General features: G+C 41.2%; 1 protein-coding gene across 7 annotated transcripts in view; it reads right to left on the bottom strand.

The window, feature by feature from the left end:
* Positions 1 to 19,092, bottom strand: part of thoc2 (THO complex 2) — a 102,178-nt gene that overhangs the window by 33,931 nt on the left and 49,155 nt on the right. For all 7 annotated transcript variants that reach the window (XR_013548166.1, XR_013548167.1, XM_078412559.1 and 4 more), the window contains exons 17-27: positions 15,700 to 15,793; positions 13,692 to 13,772; positions 13,062 to 13,158; positions 11,257 to 11,374; positions 10,015 to 10,194; positions 8,182 to 8,346; positions 6,021 to 6,296; positions 2,583 to 2,724; positions 1,640 to 1,797; positions 1,426 to 1,554; positions 1,149 to 1,280 (exon numbers count right to left, since the gene is read on the bottom strand). Coding sequence is in view for 5 of the 7 variants with exons in the window: in XM_078412559.1 (XP_078268685.1) it covers positions 1,149 to 1,280; positions 1,426 to 1,554; positions 1,640 to 1,797; positions 2,583 to 2,724; positions 6,021 to 6,296; positions 8,182 to 8,346; positions 10,015 to 10,194; positions 11,257 to 11,374; positions 13,062 to 13,158; positions 13,692 to 13,772; positions 15,700 to 15,793 (1,572 nt within the window). In the remaining 2 variants the exon portion in view is untranslated. The remainder of the gene's footprint in view (positions 1 to 1,148; positions 1,281 to 1,425; positions 1,555 to 1,639; positions 1,798 to 2,582; positions 2,725 to 6,020; positions 6,297 to 8,181; positions 8,347 to 10,014; positions 10,195 to 11,256; positions 11,375 to 13,061; positions 13,159 to 13,691; positions 13,773 to 15,699; positions 15,794 to 19,092) is intronic.

Here is a 19,092-nt window from a genome sequence, read left to right as displayed (position 1 = left end):
TCAACCAGACTAACCAAACTTAAAATTTACCAATACAATGCATCTATCTTTGCAACAATACAATCCACAGCCTTAAATCCAACAAATATTTTACCAGAACTCCTGCCCCAACACTGCGTGAGAAAAAAATGGTTCTGTGTATAACGATCAACAATCAATCCCCTAAAATTCCTATCGCCTTGCAGCTGTATGTCATGATCTCACCTGTGGCAATAGACAAACTAACAGAGTGTTGAAATGTCTGTGCATGGTCAAAGCAGGCTAACCCTTTAAACTTTCAACTAAGAGTTCACGTAAATCTCAGTCTAAAGCCATGTGACTTTTCTTTTAAAATCCCAGAGCTTTGTTTGAGCAATGTTAATTATGGGCATTTGATCTCATCCTTGCGAAAGATTAATCACGCATTCTTCACATTAAAGCAATGATTCGCTGTCAATTTTACAGCTCTCATCAAGAGCAGCTTTCCCAGGAAATTGCTTGGGTTGTTGAATAACCACATAAAGAAAAGCATAAAAATACGGCACGGTGGTGCAGCGGTAGAGTTGCTGCCTACAGCGCAAGAGACCCTGGTTCGAACCTGACTATGGGTGCTTATCTGTATGGACTTTGTATGTTCTCCCGTGACCTGCATGGGCTTTCTTCGGTTTCTTCTTGCACTCCATATACATACAGGTTTGTTGATTAATTGGCTTGTTATAATTGCAAATTGAAGCAAGTGTGTGTAGGATAGCGTCAGTGTGCGGGGATCACTGGTCGGCGCGGAACCGGGTCTGAAGGGCCTGTTTCCGTGCTGAATCTTTAAACTAAACATCTGTGAGGAAGTTGACTCTCAAAATGCTATCGTTCATCGAGCTTAGTCAATTAACTCACTTCAGTTACCAACAAGTTGGCTAAATTACACTATAATGCAACTGGCTTCCTTTGAAAAATATAAAAAACTGAGTTCACATTAAGCCTAAGTTGGACTGAACATTGAACTGATAGCTGTAAAATTTGCAGCTTCCGGTACACCACGCAAATATGATCTTGACTTCAGTCTATGTCCCTCTTTTTTAAACACAGCGATGCCATCTCCCACATCCCAAACTTTAAGTGCAGCAGTCTATTTCTGCCAGTAAAGAAAAAGTGATGACAAAATCAAAGCTTACTTTGGTCAATTTGTAATGCCACTTATGTACAACATGTCTGAAATTCTCATAATCTAACTGGTCAGCCTTATTTCCTCCGTCGAATCCACTTGCTCGCAGAATTGTGAGAAACCCTGGGTAATTGCCACATTCCTGAGGGAGAAGAAGATGGACGTTAAGGAAACCGGAGACCCAGCTGGTTGCACTGAAAATCCTCATGCAAATGATTTTTTTAAAAATTGACGCAATGAAACAAGAACCAAATTTCAATAACCTGTTGCGACCAAAGCAATATTACCTTGTCATAGATGGTTCTGTCACTGTGCCACTTTGTAACGGTCTCCAACATACTACAAAGAAACCTGCCATAGCGACTAGCCTCATTTTCTGTGCAGCTTGCCACAGTATATATAATGTCAGAAAATACCTAAGAACAAAATGAACAGACTTTAAAATCAAAAGGACAAAGAGACTAACTATATATATATATTTTTATAAATAAAATGCATTACCCGATCGTAACACAGAAGTGTGGAAAAATTAGGTGTCTTCAACTGATGAACTAATTCCACAAACTTTGCACAGTAAACTGCATCTATGGCTGAGAAGATGCACCTTGGAAAGATGCACAGTTGGAGGAACTTGGTAATTGTCTCATTTTTGGTAGATTCTGAGGGAATTAAAACACAAATAATCGGATAAAGCTCAATCAAATAAAATAAAAGCCATTTACCCAACCGAGTATTGCCATCCAATGGATCCATAATTTTGAAAAGGGTGAGTTGAAGTGTGGTCATTGATGAGGTCATATCAGGGAATGGATTGTGAATGATGGAGATAGAATGGAGTGCAGGAGATATTTCTTTAGCCAGAGGGTGGTGAATCTGTGGGATTCTTTGCCACTGACGGCTGTGGAGGTCAAGACATTGGGTATTTTTAAACCAGAGATTGACAGGCTCTTGATTAGTAAGGATATCAAAGGTCACGGGGAGAAAACAGGAAAATGGGGCCGAGATTGAATGACAGAGTAGACCCGATGGGCCAAATGGCCTAATTCTGGTCCTATGTCTTTGGGATGCAAGATTATTCAGGTGATGGAATGCTCACTCTTTGCAGAATGGCAGAGGATTTGAGAATTAAAGGGCATGGACTTAAGGTGAAGGTGGAGAGATTTAAGATCTCCAGGGCACATTTTTCACTCAGAGTAGTCCACATCTGGAATGAGTTGCCCAGGGAAGTTATTGATGTGGGTACAATTACGAATTTTAAAAGACACTTGGACAGATATATGGATAGGAAGGATTTAGAGGGCTATGGGCCAAATGCAAGTCCATGAGACAAGCCCATAGTGTCAATTTGGATGCCATGGACAAGGTGGGCTGAAGAACCTGGTTCTGTGCTGTACAGCTCTATGACTCTACAAACAGTGACCCCATGTTGAGTTCAAATACTCACTGGCAAGTAACCAGTTATCTTTCTCCAATTTTAATCTCTGCACAACTCTATGAGAATGCTCCAGTTGCTTCTTTTCTTCTTCCTGAAGCTTATCCTGTAATGCAGTACAGCGTTCCTTTTCCTTTTTCTTTTTGTTCAGGGGCTTGATAAAAAATAAATAAATGGAGAGCATTTAATGTGGTCATGCAACAAAATGTTGAAAACATTAAAAAATAACTTGCACTTTAAAGTTACTTAAACACGAGTGTCAAGAAACAAAATACTTCAATACAAACTGTCAAAGTTGTTCACATTTACTGGAACTGATTATGCACAGGATTAAATTGCGTCAAGTTTTTTAATTAAAACAGCTATTTTAAGATTGCAACTAGTGCACCTCAACATTCAATTGCTCAAATGCATAAGAAAACAAGAAAATAAAGGACACTGGATGTTTTCAGGAGAGTTAGATTTAGCTCTGAGGGCGGCACGGTAGCGCAGCGGTAGAGTTGCTGCTTTACAGCGAATGCAGCGCCGGAGACTCAGGTTCGATTCTGACTACGGGTGCTGCACTGTAAGGAGTTTGTACGTTCTCCCCGTGACCTGCGTGGGTTTTCTCCGAGATCTTCTGTTTCCTCCCACACTCCAAAAGACGTACAGGTATGTAGGTTAATTGGCTGGGTAAATGTAAAAAAAATGTAAAAATTGTCCCTAGTGGGTGTAGGATAGTGTTAATGTACGGGGATCGCTGGGCGGCACGGACTTGGAGGGCCGAAAAGGCCTGTTTCCGGCTGTATATATATGATATGATATGATAAAGGAATCAAGGGGTATGGGGAAAAAGCTGGAACGGGGTACGATTTTAGATGATCAGCCCTGATCACATTGAATGGTGGTGCTTGCTCGAAGGGCTGAATGGCCTACTCCTGCACCTATTTTTCTGTTTCCACAAAGAGCCGGAGTAACTCAGCTGGTCAGGCAGCATCTCTGGAAAATATGGATATGTGTTGTTTTGGATCAGGCCCTTCTTCAAATTTCAGTCTGAAGTAGGGTCCCATCCGAAAAGTCACCTATCCATGTTCTCCAGAGATGCTGCCTGACCTGCTGAAGTACTCAAGCAGTGTCCATTTTTTGTAAAGCTGCATCTGCAGTTTCTTGTCCCCACAAATGCATACGTGAATTAGTCATATAACCATATAATAATCATATAACTACAGCACGGAAACAGGCCCGTTCGGCCCTACCAGTCCACGCCGACCACTCTCCCTGACCTAGTCTCATCTACCTGCACTCAGACCATAACCCTCTAATCCCCTCTTATCCATATACCTATCCAATTTACTCTTAAATAATAAAATGGAGCCTGCCTCCACCACTTCCACCGGAAGCCCATTCCATACAGCCACCACCCTCTGAGTAAAGAAGTTACCCCTCATGTTACCCCTAAACTTTTGTCCCTCAATTCTGAAGCTATGTCCCCTTGTTGGAATCTTCCCCACTCTCAAAGGGAAAAGCCTACCCACGTCAACTCTGCCCGTCCCTCTCAAAATTTTAAAAACCTCTATCAAGTCCCCCCCTCAACCTTCTACGCTCCAAAGAATAAAGACCCAACCTGCTCAACCTCTCTCTGTAGCTTAAGTGCTGAAACCCAGGCAACATTCTAGTAAATCTCCTCTGTACCCTCTCCATTTTGTCGACATCCTTCCTATAATTTGGCGACCAGAACTGCACACCATACTCCAGATTCGGCCTCACCAATGCCCTGTACAATTTTAACATTACATCCCAACTTCTATACTCGATGCTCTGATTTATAAAGGCAAGCATACCAAACGCCTTCTTCACCACCCTATCCACATGAGATTCCACCTTCAGGGAACAATGCACAGTTATTCCCAGATCCCTCTGTTCCACTGCATTCCTCAATTCCCTACCATTTACCCTGTACGTCCTATTTTGATTTGTCCTACCAAAATGCAGCACCTCACACTTATCAGCATTAAACTCCATCTGCCATCTTTCAGCCCACCCTTCCAAAAGGCCCAAGTCTCTCTGTAGACTTTGAAACTCTACTTCATTATTAACTACACCACCTATCTTAGTATCATCTGCATATTTACTAATCCAATTTGCCACACCATCATCCAGATCATTAATGTAAATGACAAACAACAGTGGACCCAACACAGATCCTTGGGGTACTCCACTAGACACTGGCCTCCAACCTGACATACAATTGTCAACCATTACCCTCTGGTATCTCCCATTCAGCCATTGTTGAATCCATCTTGCAACCTCACTATTAATACCCAAAGATTTAACCTTCTTAATCAACCTTCCATGTGGAACCTTGTCAAATGCCTTACTGAAGTCCATATAGACAACATCCACAGCCTTGCCCTTATCAATTTCCCTGGTAACCTCTTCAAAAAATTCAAGAAGATTAGTCAAACATGACCTTCCAGGCACAAATCCATGTTGACTGTTTCTAATCAGGCCTTGTTTATCCAAATAATTATATATATTGTCCCTAAGTATCTTTTCCATTAATTTTCCCACCACAGACGTCAAACTAACAGGTCTATAATTGCTAGGTTTACTTTTAGAACCTTTTTTAAACAAAGGCACAACATGCGCAATGCGCCAATCTTCCGGCACCATCCCCGTTTCTAATGACGTTTGAAATATTTCCGTCATAGCCCCTGCTATTTCTGCACTAACTTCCCTCAATGTCCTAGGGAATATCCTATCAGGACCTGGAGACTTATCCACGTTTATATTTTTCAAAAGTGTCCGTACCTCCTCTTCTTTAATCCTCATAATTTCCATCACTACTCTACTTGTTTCGCTTACCTCACATAATTCAATATCCTTCTCCTCGGTGAATACCGAAGAAAAGAAATTGTTTAATATCTCCCCCATTTCTTCCGGCTCAGCACATAGCTGTCCACTCTGACTCTCTAATGGACCAATTTTATCCCTCGCTATCCTTTCGCCATTTTCAACAGTCATTCACTTAGTACGCAGGTACAGCTTTGATGAGAGCGATGCTTTCAAGCAGTTAACAATATCTCAGGGAGGGGTGAGGGTGAGAAAATGGTGGCACGGTGGCGCAGCGGTAGAGTTGCTGCCTTACAGCGAATGCAGCGCCGGAGACGCAAGTTCAATCCTGACTACGGGCGCCGTCTGTACGGAGTTTGTACGTTCTCCCCGTGACCTGCGTGGGTTTTCTCCGAGATCTTCGGTTTCCTCCCACACTCCAAAGACGTACAGGTATGTAGGTTAATTGACTGGGTAAATGTTAAAAAAAATTGTCCCTAGTGTGTGTAGGATAGTGTTAGTGTGCGGGGATCGCTGGGCGGCACGGACTCGGTGGGCCAAAGGGCCTGTTTCCGCGCTGTATCTCTAAATCAAAAAAAAATCTACATCTAATGTATGGTGTGTTTGCTGAAGCCTTACCATCTCCTGATTGTCATCAATAGCTTTCATTTGGATCTTCAACTTGTTCACTTCACGGTCATAACTCGTATTGGGGACTGCAAGGTCATACATGCAGAGAGACCAAAATGTGGCGTAGAACTGCGGGCTGATATCATCCCACACTTTGGCAGGGTGAAGCGAAACCACGGCATCGTGTACAGGTGCCATTACCAATTCACATGCATTGATGTATTTGTGGATTTTTTGTTGTTGCTTGTTCCCCTTTTCAGCTTTCTTCAATTCATCATATTTGGACTGGAAAAAAAATTGTTAATATATTTTACTAAAATTTAATTATTGTCCACAAAATCTATCTCTATCCATAGCCACAGCTATCCATATTGGCTCTATTCCATGCTTGCTGCATTTAATGAGATTAAGTTCAATTACAAATATATGTACGGTATATATTGAGGACAAGGTCACTTAATCCCACAAGTCTGTCCTGTCATTAAAGGATAACCTGACTGACTGATTATAACTTCAACTGAGCATCTCCTCTAGCTGTGGTAATTTTGCAGTCCCTTGTTTAATCAAGGCTATGCCTGCCTCTGTCTCAATGATTTTCATAGACATTGTTTCCATCAGGCTTTGAGGAAGACAGATCCAAAGGCTCTCAAGCCTCAGCACAAAAACATTGCCTCACTACTTGCTGTGATTATATTTAGCCTTCTGTGCCTCATGCACTCAAAGTCTTGGATCCTGCCACATTTCAGACCACCCTCCTTCCACAAAAGTATTCGAAGACTACTTCCACTACCATTTGAGACAAAAGGTTATTTTACAAAGAGGCAAATTCAATGAGCAAACAAATTTCTTGCTCGCAGTATTTAAGAATCAAATTATTAAGGAACAGTTTCTATACAAAAAAACAAATATGAGATCTAAATGAATCCAAAGGCATACAAGAGGGGTTCTTCTGGTAAATGGTGCTAATAAAATAACTTGTATTAAAATAAGTCTCGACATTTTAATAAAGTACAGGTCGAAACTGATGAAAAGATATTAGGGCCCAATTTCTCAAGTATTTCATCATTCCAGCAATCATCACCACAGATGGTGAACTCAGGTCGCCCAACAGATGCCCAACTGGCAGCCTGTAAAGTCATGCATACAATTTCATACAAAGTGTCAAACTCTTAATAGCTGTGGTAATACATCCAATATAAAGACAACTTAATTTAACAACTTTTTTCACAGTTTTTGTTTGTTCATTAGCACAAAACTAACGTGCAGAGAACTCGCAAAATGAAAATTTCCAAAAACATAAATCGTTTTCTAACAAATTTAAACTGCTCAGCAGCTGAAAAGCCCAGGCTTAGATTCTTCATGGGTTTTTGAATCTAGCCCCATAAAATTGGTTACAATCCAACTTCTCTGAGACTATCAAAGCTTACTCATGTGCAATAAATTGATGTGGCCAAAGAAATTCCTTACAGGTAAAGGTCGTTCCTTCCTCATTTGTACTTGTACTTCAAGCTGTATTCCCTCTGCCATTGGTAACAATGGATTGAAATAGTGAAATGAAATGTATTGAGGTATTCAAAAGTAAGATACACTTGCCCCCGAGATTCAGTCCATTTGTTACCTGAACAATTTCCCACATGGCAAAAGCAAAAAAAGGCTCTCCAACTTAATGACATTCAACGGCTATGACAAAATACCATCACTGTGGTGCAGCTGGTAGACCTGCTGCCTCATAGCGCAAGAGACACTGGTTCGATCCTGACCTCGGATGCTGTCTGTAGGGAGTTTGCATGTTCTGCCTACAACCGTGTGGGTTTCCTCCAGGTGCTCTAATTTCCTCCCACATCATAAGGACGTGTGGGTTTGGAGGTTAATTGGCCTCTGGATGGAGTGGATGCAAAAGTGGGAAAACATAGAACTAGTATGAATAGGTATGGACTTGCTGGGTCGAAGGGCCTGTTTCCTTCTCTAAACTAGAACCAATATAGAAACCAATTTGATGAGTTTAAAATATTCAAGCCAGTTCAGGAATTTTTCTTTTACCAATTTTATTGATGAGTTTCCGTATTTAAAGACTTACCTGCAAAATATACTGATAAATTGGGAAAAAGGGTCATCTACATTCCATTCCGCAATAAAAAGAAACTAACTGCAAATAAAGCAGCATACCTACCGAAATGTGATGAGCGTACATCGGACGAGACAAGAAAAATGCAGCATCGTGAGGTGTGTGAAACTGATTGCAAAGAACATCAATTGAAGGCACTCGTTTGATGTAATCTTCCGTACTCAGATTTGAAGCTAAAAATCCTCCAAACTGCACCAGTGTATCATGGCACTGCAAAAACAAATAGGGCACATTTCATTTGCATCTACAAATAGCATTTACAGATGTCTTATAGAGTCATAATAATAATAATAATAATGCATTACATTTATATAGCGCTTTTCAAACACTCAAATACGCTTTACAGGGACCATCATAGAGTGATGCAATCTCAATGACCAACAAAGCATGAAAAGAAACAATATTAATTTGGCAGTGACACCTCCATCATAGATCAAGATGCTTTCAGCTGCAAAACACACATCTTTTCAAGCTGAAATAGTCTTCAGACTACTATAAAAAAATATTTGTCTTCAAAGTCAGCACAAAACTAATCTCTAACGAGAAAAACAGTGTTGGAGTAACTCAGCGGGTCAGGCAACATCCTTGGAGAACATGGAGAAAATGTTTCGGGTCGGGACCTTTCTTCAGACATAAATGAGTCGAATCTTCCTTATACATCTTATGCATGTCCGAAGAAGGGTCTCGACCCTAAGCATCATCCATTCCTTCTTTCCAGTGTTCTTGTCCAGCTGCCTGTCCCGCTGAGTTATTCCAGCTTTTTGTGTTTATCTTCCTTATACATTGTTGGTTTGTGAGCCAGTACGGTAGTGGAGAGCAACTTTACTGAAAAGCTTAACCCGAAGAGTGATGATGCTCACACAGCATCATTCGGTTAGAAATTCCAGGATTTTGACCCAGTTATAAGCAAGAGCAAAAGTCAGGAGAATATGCAACTTGGAAAGGGATCTTGGTAGTGATGGTGGTCTTATGCACCAACTGCTCTCATCCAAGTGACTGCAAGTCTGGAAGTGCAAAATAAGTCTTGTAGATTGTTGCCATTATTTTTTTAATATTTAATACATTTCAACTACAGTATACTGGAGCAGGGTTCTAGTATTTAAACGGATTGTAGTTTTAACCAATTGGACTATCTTGTCGAAATTATTCTATTCCACAAAGAAGAATCAACAAGCCTGACAGATTAGATGCCAAACAAATAATTGACAGGCTTTATAACCTGTTACAGGTGTTACAGGGGTAGCACAGTGGCGCTGTGGTAGAGTTGCTGCCTTACTGCCCCAGACATCCGGGTTTGATCCAGACTATGGGTGTTATCTGGACCTTTTTTGTACCTTCTCCCTGTGATCACGTGAGATTTCCCCAAGTGCACCGGTTTCCTCCCACACTCCAAAGATGTACAGGTTTGTAGGTTAACTGGCTTCGGTAAAGATTGTAAATTGTCCCATGTATCGGATAGTGCTGGTGTACGGGGAATGCCGGCCGGCAATTGCAGACAAGGTGCGCCGAAGGGCCTGTATCCACGCTGTATCTCTAAATTAAATAGGTACGATGGCACAGCGGTAAAGTTGCTGCCTTACAGCCCTTGCAGCGCATGGAAACCAGGGTCCGATCCCGGCCACAGGTGCAGTCTGTACAGAGTTTGTATATTCACAGAGATCTTCGGTTTCCTCCCACACTTCAAAGACGAACAGATTTGTAGGTTAATTTGCTTGGTTAATGTAAAAATTGTCTCTAGTGTGTGTAGGGTAATGTTAATATGCGGGGATCTCTTGTCGGCACGGACCCGGTGGGTGGAAGGGCCTGTTTCCGCGCTGTATCTATGAACTAAACTAAGGTGTTTGGTTGAATTCATTAATTGCATATTTTAATTCTTACCTGATCGTACAATTTCCCAACTAATTTCAGATGTTTCTCTCCCCCCTCATGGAAGATAACACCGTTCCTCTGTTGGGCCATGAGGAGGCAAAGGGGAAGTGCCAGGTCGTGATCAAGTAGTGCATCTTTTAATCGCTGGGATGATTTCTTTGTGTTCCTAATTTGTCCAAAGTATCCACCCTGTAAACAAAAGCAACAAAATAATGATACAGATATCCCTTGCATTGCAAAAATAAATGCCCCTGAAAGAAAACTAATCCAAATCACACAAAAAAGAATAAAATTGCAGTGGAATAGGCCACCTGGCCCTTCAAACCTGTTCCACAATTTAATGGAAATGGGCTACAACTCATTTTTGCCAATTCTCTGTGTCCCTCAACTCAACAAAATGTGTAACGCTGCAGCAGGTTCATATCTGGTGCATACGACCATTTAAAAACTCCTGAAATCTTTAAATACTTAGTGATCTAGCCTCCATAACCGCCCCCCCCCCCCCCCCCCCCACAGGAAAACAATTCCAGATTCACTCCTCCTGTGAACAGAAATTGCTGTGCTACTATTGTCTAATGATTGTCCCCTTCATCTGCAGAGCTTTCCGCACAAGTAGAAACATTTCAACCTCCACACTATCCTACATTATTATAATTCTTCGTTCTTCTACTGGTTATTTTAAAAACTATTATATGACTGTTCTTTGATATAATTACTTAAACATACAAAAAAAATCAGGTGAGATCTGTAACCTATCCATTGAGAGACAAGTTTGTAGATTAGTTTAACTTCGGAAGAAATGCCATTTGTAAATAACTGCATACATGTGAAGCATTACCTTAAATAGTTAAATGTTTCCTCACCAGCTAATTCACTGCTGTAAAAATGTGTAGGAAGGAACTGCAGACGCTGGTTTACACCAAAGATGTATAGACATAAAATGCTGGAGCAACTCAGCGGGTCAGGCAGCATCTCTGAAGAAAAGGAATAAGTGGCGTTTTGGGTCGAGACTGAACCTGAAGAAGGGTCTCGACCCGAAACGTCACCTATTCCTTTTTTCCAGTGATGCTGCCTGACCTGCTGAGTTACTCCAGCATTGTGCATCTGATTCAATGCAGCGTGCAGAATAATAAAAGTTGACACACAATGTCGCCATTTCAGTCAAACCTTAAGTTACACAAGTGTTTACAGTGACTTTGCCAATATTTGGTCAATCGATTTATTTGAGAAAGTTATGCAAGAATGACTTGCCTCTGCTTTTAACTGTTCTCCACCAGTCATAGCTTCCAATTGCTCAGTTGTCATTTCCTCTGTAATTTCAATACCAGCCATCTTCTGCACCACTTCTTTCAGGATCAGCAGATCAAAACTAGATGAAACAAATTAAATGATAAATATTTTTCACAAAAACAATGATCTCAATTTTAAAAACCAGCTTTATTCCCCACTATTAATATAAAAAATATTTATCATATCAAATTAGTGAGCAGTGTAACAGAAATTGAGTAAATGCAAGTATGTACATGTTCAATGATGACCAACAAAATCAGAATATTGATTTCTCTAACTTTGAGTAACCTCGTCATTCCCTCTCTATCCCTCCCCCACCCAAGTCGCACCAGCTTCTCGTTTTCACCGAACAAACAGCTAACAATGGCATGTTTTCTTTATCATTATTACTTTTTTGCATATCTTTCATTCAATGTTCTTTATCTCTCTACGTCATCGTCTATATCTCTCATTTCCGTTATCCCTAACCAGTCCGAAGAAGGGTCTCGACCCGAAACGTCACCCATTCCTTCCCTCCAGAGATGCTGCCTGTCCCGCTGAGTTACTCCAGCTTTTTGTGTCTACCAACAAAATACATAGCAATGAGGATATAAAGTACGTAGGAAGGAACGGCAGATGCTGGTTCACACCGAAGATAGACACAAATTACTGGAGTAACTTCACGGGTCGGGAGTCTTTACACCAAAGATACAGACACAAAATGCTGGAGTTGGGCAGCATCTCTGGAGAAAAGGTGATGAGGAATCAGTCTGAGGAAGGGTCTCAACCCGAAATATCACCCAATCGTTTTCTCCAGAGATGTTGTCCAACCCATTGAGTAACTCCAGCATTTTGTGTTTATCTATTGAGGATTGAAATATGTGCCTCAGTTTCCTGATGTCAATTTAGTCTTCTTGGAGTTGCCCATTAAAAAAGAAATCAAGCCACTTATGAAAACAGATTCACACACAGATCTGTATTTAAAAGATTTGGATATTCCAACTGAAGTTGGTACCACAGATTATTACTGTTACAATGACAAAAAATAAACCAAATGTAGTAGCATTGTTTAGCCTAGAGATGGAATCAGGCCCTTCAACCCACCAAGTCCACGCTGACCATCGATCACCCGTTCACACTAGTTCTAAATAATCTCATTTTCTCATCCACTCCGCTAACCCTAGGGACAATTTACAGAGGTCAATTACCCAATAAAACCACGTCGTTTGGATGAGGGAGAAACCCGGAGGAAACCCACACGGTCACAGGGAGAACGCACAGATACCAAACAGGCCAGAGGTCAGAAATGTACCCGGGGCTCTGGCGCTGTGAGTCTCCTACATTACAAACTGCACAATAAGAAATTAGCTCAGAAGCAGATGAACTTCCACTTTAAAAATACCCAGTGACTTGGCCTCCACAGCCATCTGTGGCAATGAATTCCACAGATTCACCAGCCTCTGACAAAAAAAAATCCTCCTCACCGCCATTCCAAAGGAACGTCCTGTCATTTGGAGTTTGCACTGTGACCGCATGGGGTTTCTCCAAGTGCTCCGGTTTCCTCCCACATTCCAGAGACATGCAGGTTTGTAGGTTAATTGGCTTGTGTAAATTGACCCTCGTGTGTAGGGAGTGAATGCAAAAGTGGAATGAGTGTGAACAGGCGATCGATGGGTGGCGCGGACTCGGTGGGCTGAAGAGCCTGGTTCCATTCCGGATCTCTAAACCATACTTTAAGATGCTTATTAGTAGTACATGTTAAAACCCCTAAACAAATAAAAATCTACCTTTTCCCAGCTTTTAGTTGATTTGCAACATATTGCAGAAGACCAGTGAGCTCTATCGGATATTTTCTGAATATTGCACCACAAAAACTTGCTAGACCTGTTCAGAAGAAGAAACTCCAATCTCAATAACATTTCAAAAAGACAAAATATTTCATTAAATGAATCGAGTCCATTAACCTTCGAAAATTTATTTTAAAATACAGTAACTAAATAAATGATGCATATTTAAACTTCACAAAATTTATTGGCTGGACTTCAGGAAATGATGTTGCAAACAATAACTCTACATACCCAGTGCATTCCTACATTGACTTAAATATTTATTTATTTTTTCCTTCCCATTTATTTCCATGCAGTTCACAGAATAATAAAAACCTACCATATTAATGTCATTTTAATTAGACTTCAAGTTACACTCATGCATTTATAGTAATCTTGTCAACATCTAGTCATTCATCAAACTGCTTTCTTCTCTTTTTGGCAGAAAACCAGAAAATATTTCTAGGATTTTGCACACAATTAATCAAGTTTATTGTGTTTTGGACTGAAAAGCTATCATTTGAAGCTGTTGGAAACTGTATTGTTTCATTGGAGGTGACATTTGCAAAACATAACAAAAATCTTACTAACTCTGCAACCAGGTTGAGATGGTGGTGTCGTCATGCTTCATCCTTTCTTTCTCCGGGTTGGCCAGGGCCTCAATGATGCAATCTTCTCACAGGTTAAATGAAAATTGGAAATTTCAAATGAAGCAGTAACTTATTTAACCTGAATACGACACAAACTTAAGGGCCTGTCCCACTTGGGCGATTTTTTCGGCGACTGCCAGCGACGGTCAAAGTCGTAGCAGATCGCCTCGAAATTTTCTTTTACTTTACGACAATGACCACGACAATGCCGAGATTACACCGTCTTCGGAAACATCGCAAAAATTCCCATTCTGTCAATGCTTCTCCGGCGTCCTAATTTTCGCTGAAATCACTGACAAATCGGTAAGTACTTGAGAGTTTTGAAATACAACATCTTGCCCGGGTTACTTGAAAACCAAGCTTCACGGTAACAAGGCATAAACTGGATTTACTTCCAGTTTACTAATAGCAATATTAAGACATTTAATTTTAAAAGTGGTTAAATGGATTTTTGTGCGAAGTGTGGGCATTCTTTGAAAATGTATGGGCGATGCATATCTGGTTTCTGGGTTGCATATCTGGTTGGGAGCCTACTTTAAATGTAATCGCTGATGGCCATAAACATCGCAAAAATTCCCACACTTACCTGACCGTCAAACTGTCGCCTCCAATCTACCTGTCAAATATCCTGACAGTGAATAAATTGGTTAAACACAAGTATTTTATGATATCTTCAAATGACTTTACTTATTTTAATGTTATGTGCTTCTAAATGCATCTAAGAGAACCTAGCAAACCTGGGGACAGCATGCGACAGCGCCCGCAATAAGCAACGATACCGGCCGACAAGCCAGCTGTCGCCGAGAAATTTCACTCCAGTTGATTTCTCAGCGACGTGCTGAGATCCACTACGATTCTTGGAAGATTCCTCACGATCATGCCCGCGACACCCCGGTGAACTTCCTCCAGAGATGCTGCCTGACCCGCTGAGTTACTCCAGCATTTTGTGTCTATCTTCGGTGTAAACTAGTATCTGCAGTTCCTTCTTATACAAACTTAAACAATTCCTCTTTTTTGAACCCAGAGAACCAACATATTCCACCTTGAAGCATCCTCGAATTAAGTTTTTCATGCTGCTCCCCCCCACTCGCCCTGTAACTAAACGTACACGTACAGGAGACTCCTCAAATTGATATAACCAGTACGAATATGGACTCAGAGCCGAAGGGCCTGTTTCCTTGTTGTATCTCTAGACTAAACACCTCAATTTAGAAACCAACTTGACAATTCAATGTTGATTAGAAAGAGTTTAAAATATTCAAGTCCGTTAATGAATGAAATTTTTTATTTTACCAATTTTATTGATGGGAGTCACCATATTTAAAGTCTTATCTGCAGAATATTCTGATAAATTTGAAAAAAGGTAATCTACTCTCCATCCCACAATATTTTCTAAATAGACAATAGGTGCAGGAGTAGGCCATTCGGCCCTTCGAGCCATCACCGCCATTCAATGTGATCATGGCTGATCATTCTCAATCAGTACCCCGTTCCTGCCTTCTCCCCATACCCCCTGACTCCGCTATCCCTAAGAGCTCTATCTAGCTCGCTCTTGAATGCATTCAGAGAATTGGCCTCCACTGCCTTCTGAGGCAGAGAATTCCACAGATTCACAACTCTCTGACTGAAAAAGTTTTTCCTCATCTCTGTTCTAAATGGCCTACCCCTTATTCTTAAACTGTGCCCCCTTGTTCTGGACTCCCCCAACATTGGGAACATGTTTCCTGCCTCTAACGTGTCCAACCCCTTAATAATCTTATACGTTTCAATAAGATCCCCTCTCATCCTTCTAAATTCCAGTGTATACAAGCCTAGTCGCTCCAGTCTTTCAACATATGACAGTCCCGCCATTCCAGGAATTAACATAGTAAACCTACGCTGCACACCCTCAATAGCAAGAATTCATCACTGATAGATAATTATTATGTTCAGCTGCTTTTCAAGGATACAAGCCAAGACATCGTAGTTCAAGGAAGTGAGGTATTTCAAAGAATCCACAACTGGAGTAATTAGGTTGTCATACTTCTGAATCTGTGACAAAATCTATAATAAACAAAAATATGAATAAAGATTAATTCTCCTTACAAGAAAATAGAATGTTACCCATTACAATAAGAGGTCAAATTTTCAATTAAGATGATTATATGTTTGTAAAATTATGCATTTGTGCTATTAGTAACCATGATTCTTCAATTCAAGGAAAGCTTGCTTTGATTTAGGGCGGCACGGTAGCGCAGCGGTAGAGTTGCTGCTTTACAGCGAATGCAGCGCCGGAGACTCAGGTTCGATCCTGACTACGGGTGCTGCACTGTAAGGAGTTTGTACGTTCTCCCCGTGACCTGCGTGGGTTTACTCCGAGATCTTCGGTTTCCTCCCACACACCAAAGACGTACAGGTATGTAGGTTAATTGGCTGGGTAAATGTAAAAATTGTCCCTAGTGGGTGTAGGATAGTGTTAATGTACGGGGATTACTGGGCGGCACAGACTTGGAGGGCCGAAAAGGCCTGTTTCCGGCTGTATGTATATGATATATGATATATATGATATGATATGATATATTTATGAAGGTAAATGAATTGTGGATTTACAAGTGAGCAACTGAACGTGAACTCAGTGTCTTGTACAAACATAAAGTTTGCATTTAATAATTGTTATATACTCATTTTAACCAGAAGATAGTTTGGAGGATACAAAAACCAATAAATAAGCATGTTTATTAGTTTTCATACACCCACTGAAAACATAATCCTCAGAAAATTGGATGTTTTTGAAGAAAGACACTGTTGGATAAAAGGTTCATGCAGCAACCGGGTTACGAAGGGAAGCTGCGAAAATGAGATTAAACATTCCACTTTTGATAATACTGGTTGAGAAGAACCAGAACATGTAGATTTTAGATTTAGATTTAGAGATTTAGAGATACAGCGTGGAAACAGGCCCTTCGGCCCACCGGGTCCGCACCGCCCAACGATCCCCGCACAACGATCCCCGCACATTAACACTATCCTACACAAATTATTCCTTACATCTGGCATCAGGTATGCACATAACGTGGTATGCCCACTCTGGCCAGCCGAGTATGTCGGGCCTCAATAATGGAGATGTTGGCCAGGAAGAAGACCTGCATTGGCTCACTTGTTTCAGTGATTTGCAGAGATGGAGTTTGTGACATTAATGACTTAGACGAAGGGATTAAAAGTACCATTAGCAAATTTGCAGATGATACTAAGTTGGGGGGTAGTGTGAATTGTGAGGAAGATGCAATAAGGCTGCAGGGTGACCTGGACAGGTTGTGTGAGTGGGCGGATACATGGCAGATGCAGTTTAATGTAGATAAGTGTGAGGTTATTCACTTTGGAAGTAAGAATAGAAAGGCAGATTATTATCTGAATGGTGTCAAGTTAGGAGGAGGGGGAGTTCAACGAGATCTGGGTGTCCTAGTGCATCAGTCAATGAAAGGAAGCATGCAGGTTCAGCAGGCAGTGAAGAAAGCCAATGGAATGTTGGCCTTCATAACAAGAGGAGTTGAGTATAGGAGCAAAGAGGTCCTTCTACAGTTGTACCGGGCCCTGGTGAGACCGCACCTGGAGTACTGTGTGCAGTTTTGGTCTCCAAATTTGAGGAAGGATATTCTTGCTATGGAGGGCGTGCAGCGTAGGTTCACTAGATTAATTCCCGGAATGGCGGGACTGTCGTATGTTGAAAGGCTGGAGCGATTGGGCTTGTATACACTGGAATTTAGAAGGATGAGGGGGGATCTTATTGAAACATATAAGATAATTAGGGGATTGGACACATTAGAGGCAGATAACATGTTCCCAATGTTGGGGGAGTCCAGAACAAGGGGCCACAGTTTGAGAATAAGGGGTAGGCCATTTAGAACGGAGATGAGGAAGAACTTTTTCAGTCAGAGGGTGGTGAAGGTGTGGAATTCTCTGCCTCAGAAGGCAGTGGAGGCCAGTTCGTTGGATGCTTTCAAGAGAGAGCTGGATAGAGCTCTTAAGGATAGCGGAGTGAGGGGGTATGGGGAGAAGGCAGGAACGGGGTACTGATTGATAGTGATCAGCCATGATCGCATTGAATGGCGGTGCTGGCTCGAAGGGCTGAATGGCCTACTCCTGCACCTATTGTCTATTGTCTATTGTCTATTGTGATATTTTTCCAATGCCATGACATTCTGCTGAAGGTTATCCACACTTCTGATCAGGGATTGCTGCTTCCTGGTAGACTACAGGTTTAATGCCAGATTGGAGGTCTTGAAGGTATAGTGAATTTCATTATCAACACCTGAGTCTGCCAAGAGTTGGTTCCTGATAGATGGGACATAGTCCATGTTTTCCAGGATCTTGAGATCATTTTTTATTTGTAGAGAGCAATGTGATAAAGCAAGGACAGTTTGAGAAAGTATCTTAGATTGAAAGTCTATCCTCTTCTGTGCTTCAGTAAAAGTGTCAACGATGGCTCACTATCAGTGTGTGTGAGACGCAAGCATTGCCTGTAACTCAACTAAACAAGTTTTGCTAATCTTTCTTCTGGGGTGTAATTGAAGGTTGAACAGTTTGTCACTTACTCTTGCCAATGCACAAACATCTTTGTTCATTTAATTATTTTCTGACAACATCCAAGGTTTAAAAAAGGTTTGCCATTCTTAACATTAAATTTGTGCATTGAAAATATCAGTCGTCCAAAGTTTAATCAGTGAATTGAATGCAACAATAATAAGGTTCTCCCCTAAAACTAAATTCTGAGATACCCCAATTGTCAGTGAACATTACGTATTAAGCACTTCATCACAAATTTTCATATTGTCAAGTTATAAAACATTACCACTGAGGAATGAAACTATTTCAAACTGTTGCGATCATAGAACCATCCTAGATCAAATATTTGAAGGACAAAGTCTTGTTCAATAATACCTGAACTTGCCAAAGTGCATTGTGGACGCAGCCCAGACCATCACACAAACCAACCTCCCTTCTATTGACTCCATTTATACCTCACGCTGCCTCGGCAAGGCCAGCAGCATAATCAAGGACATGTCGCAGCCTGGCTACTCCCACTTCTTCCCTCTCCCATCAGGGAAACGGTATGGAATTGTGAAAAAAAACACACCTCCAGATTCAGGGACAGTTTCTTCCCAGCTGTTATCAAGCAACTGAATCATCCTACCACAACCAGGGAGCAGTCGTGAACTACCATCTATCCCTTTGGTGACCCTCGGACTATCCTGGATCGGACTTTGCTGACTTTACCTTGCACTAAACGTTATTCCCTTATCATGCACCTATACACTGTAAATAGCTCGATTGTAATCACGTATTGTCTTTCCGCTGACTAGTTA

The sequence above is a fragment of the Rhinoraja longicauda genome, chromosome 15 (assembly GCF_053455715.1).
Source record: "Rhinoraja longicauda isolate Sanriku21f chromosome 15, sRhiLon1.1, whole genome shotgun sequence".
NCBI classification, from domain to species: Eukaryota; Metazoa; Chordata; class Chondrichthyes; order Rajiformes; family Arhynchobatidae; genus Rhinoraja; species Rhinoraja longicauda.
Note: the sequence above shows the minus strand (reverse complement) of the source record. Positions and strands in the feature narration are given on the sequence as shown.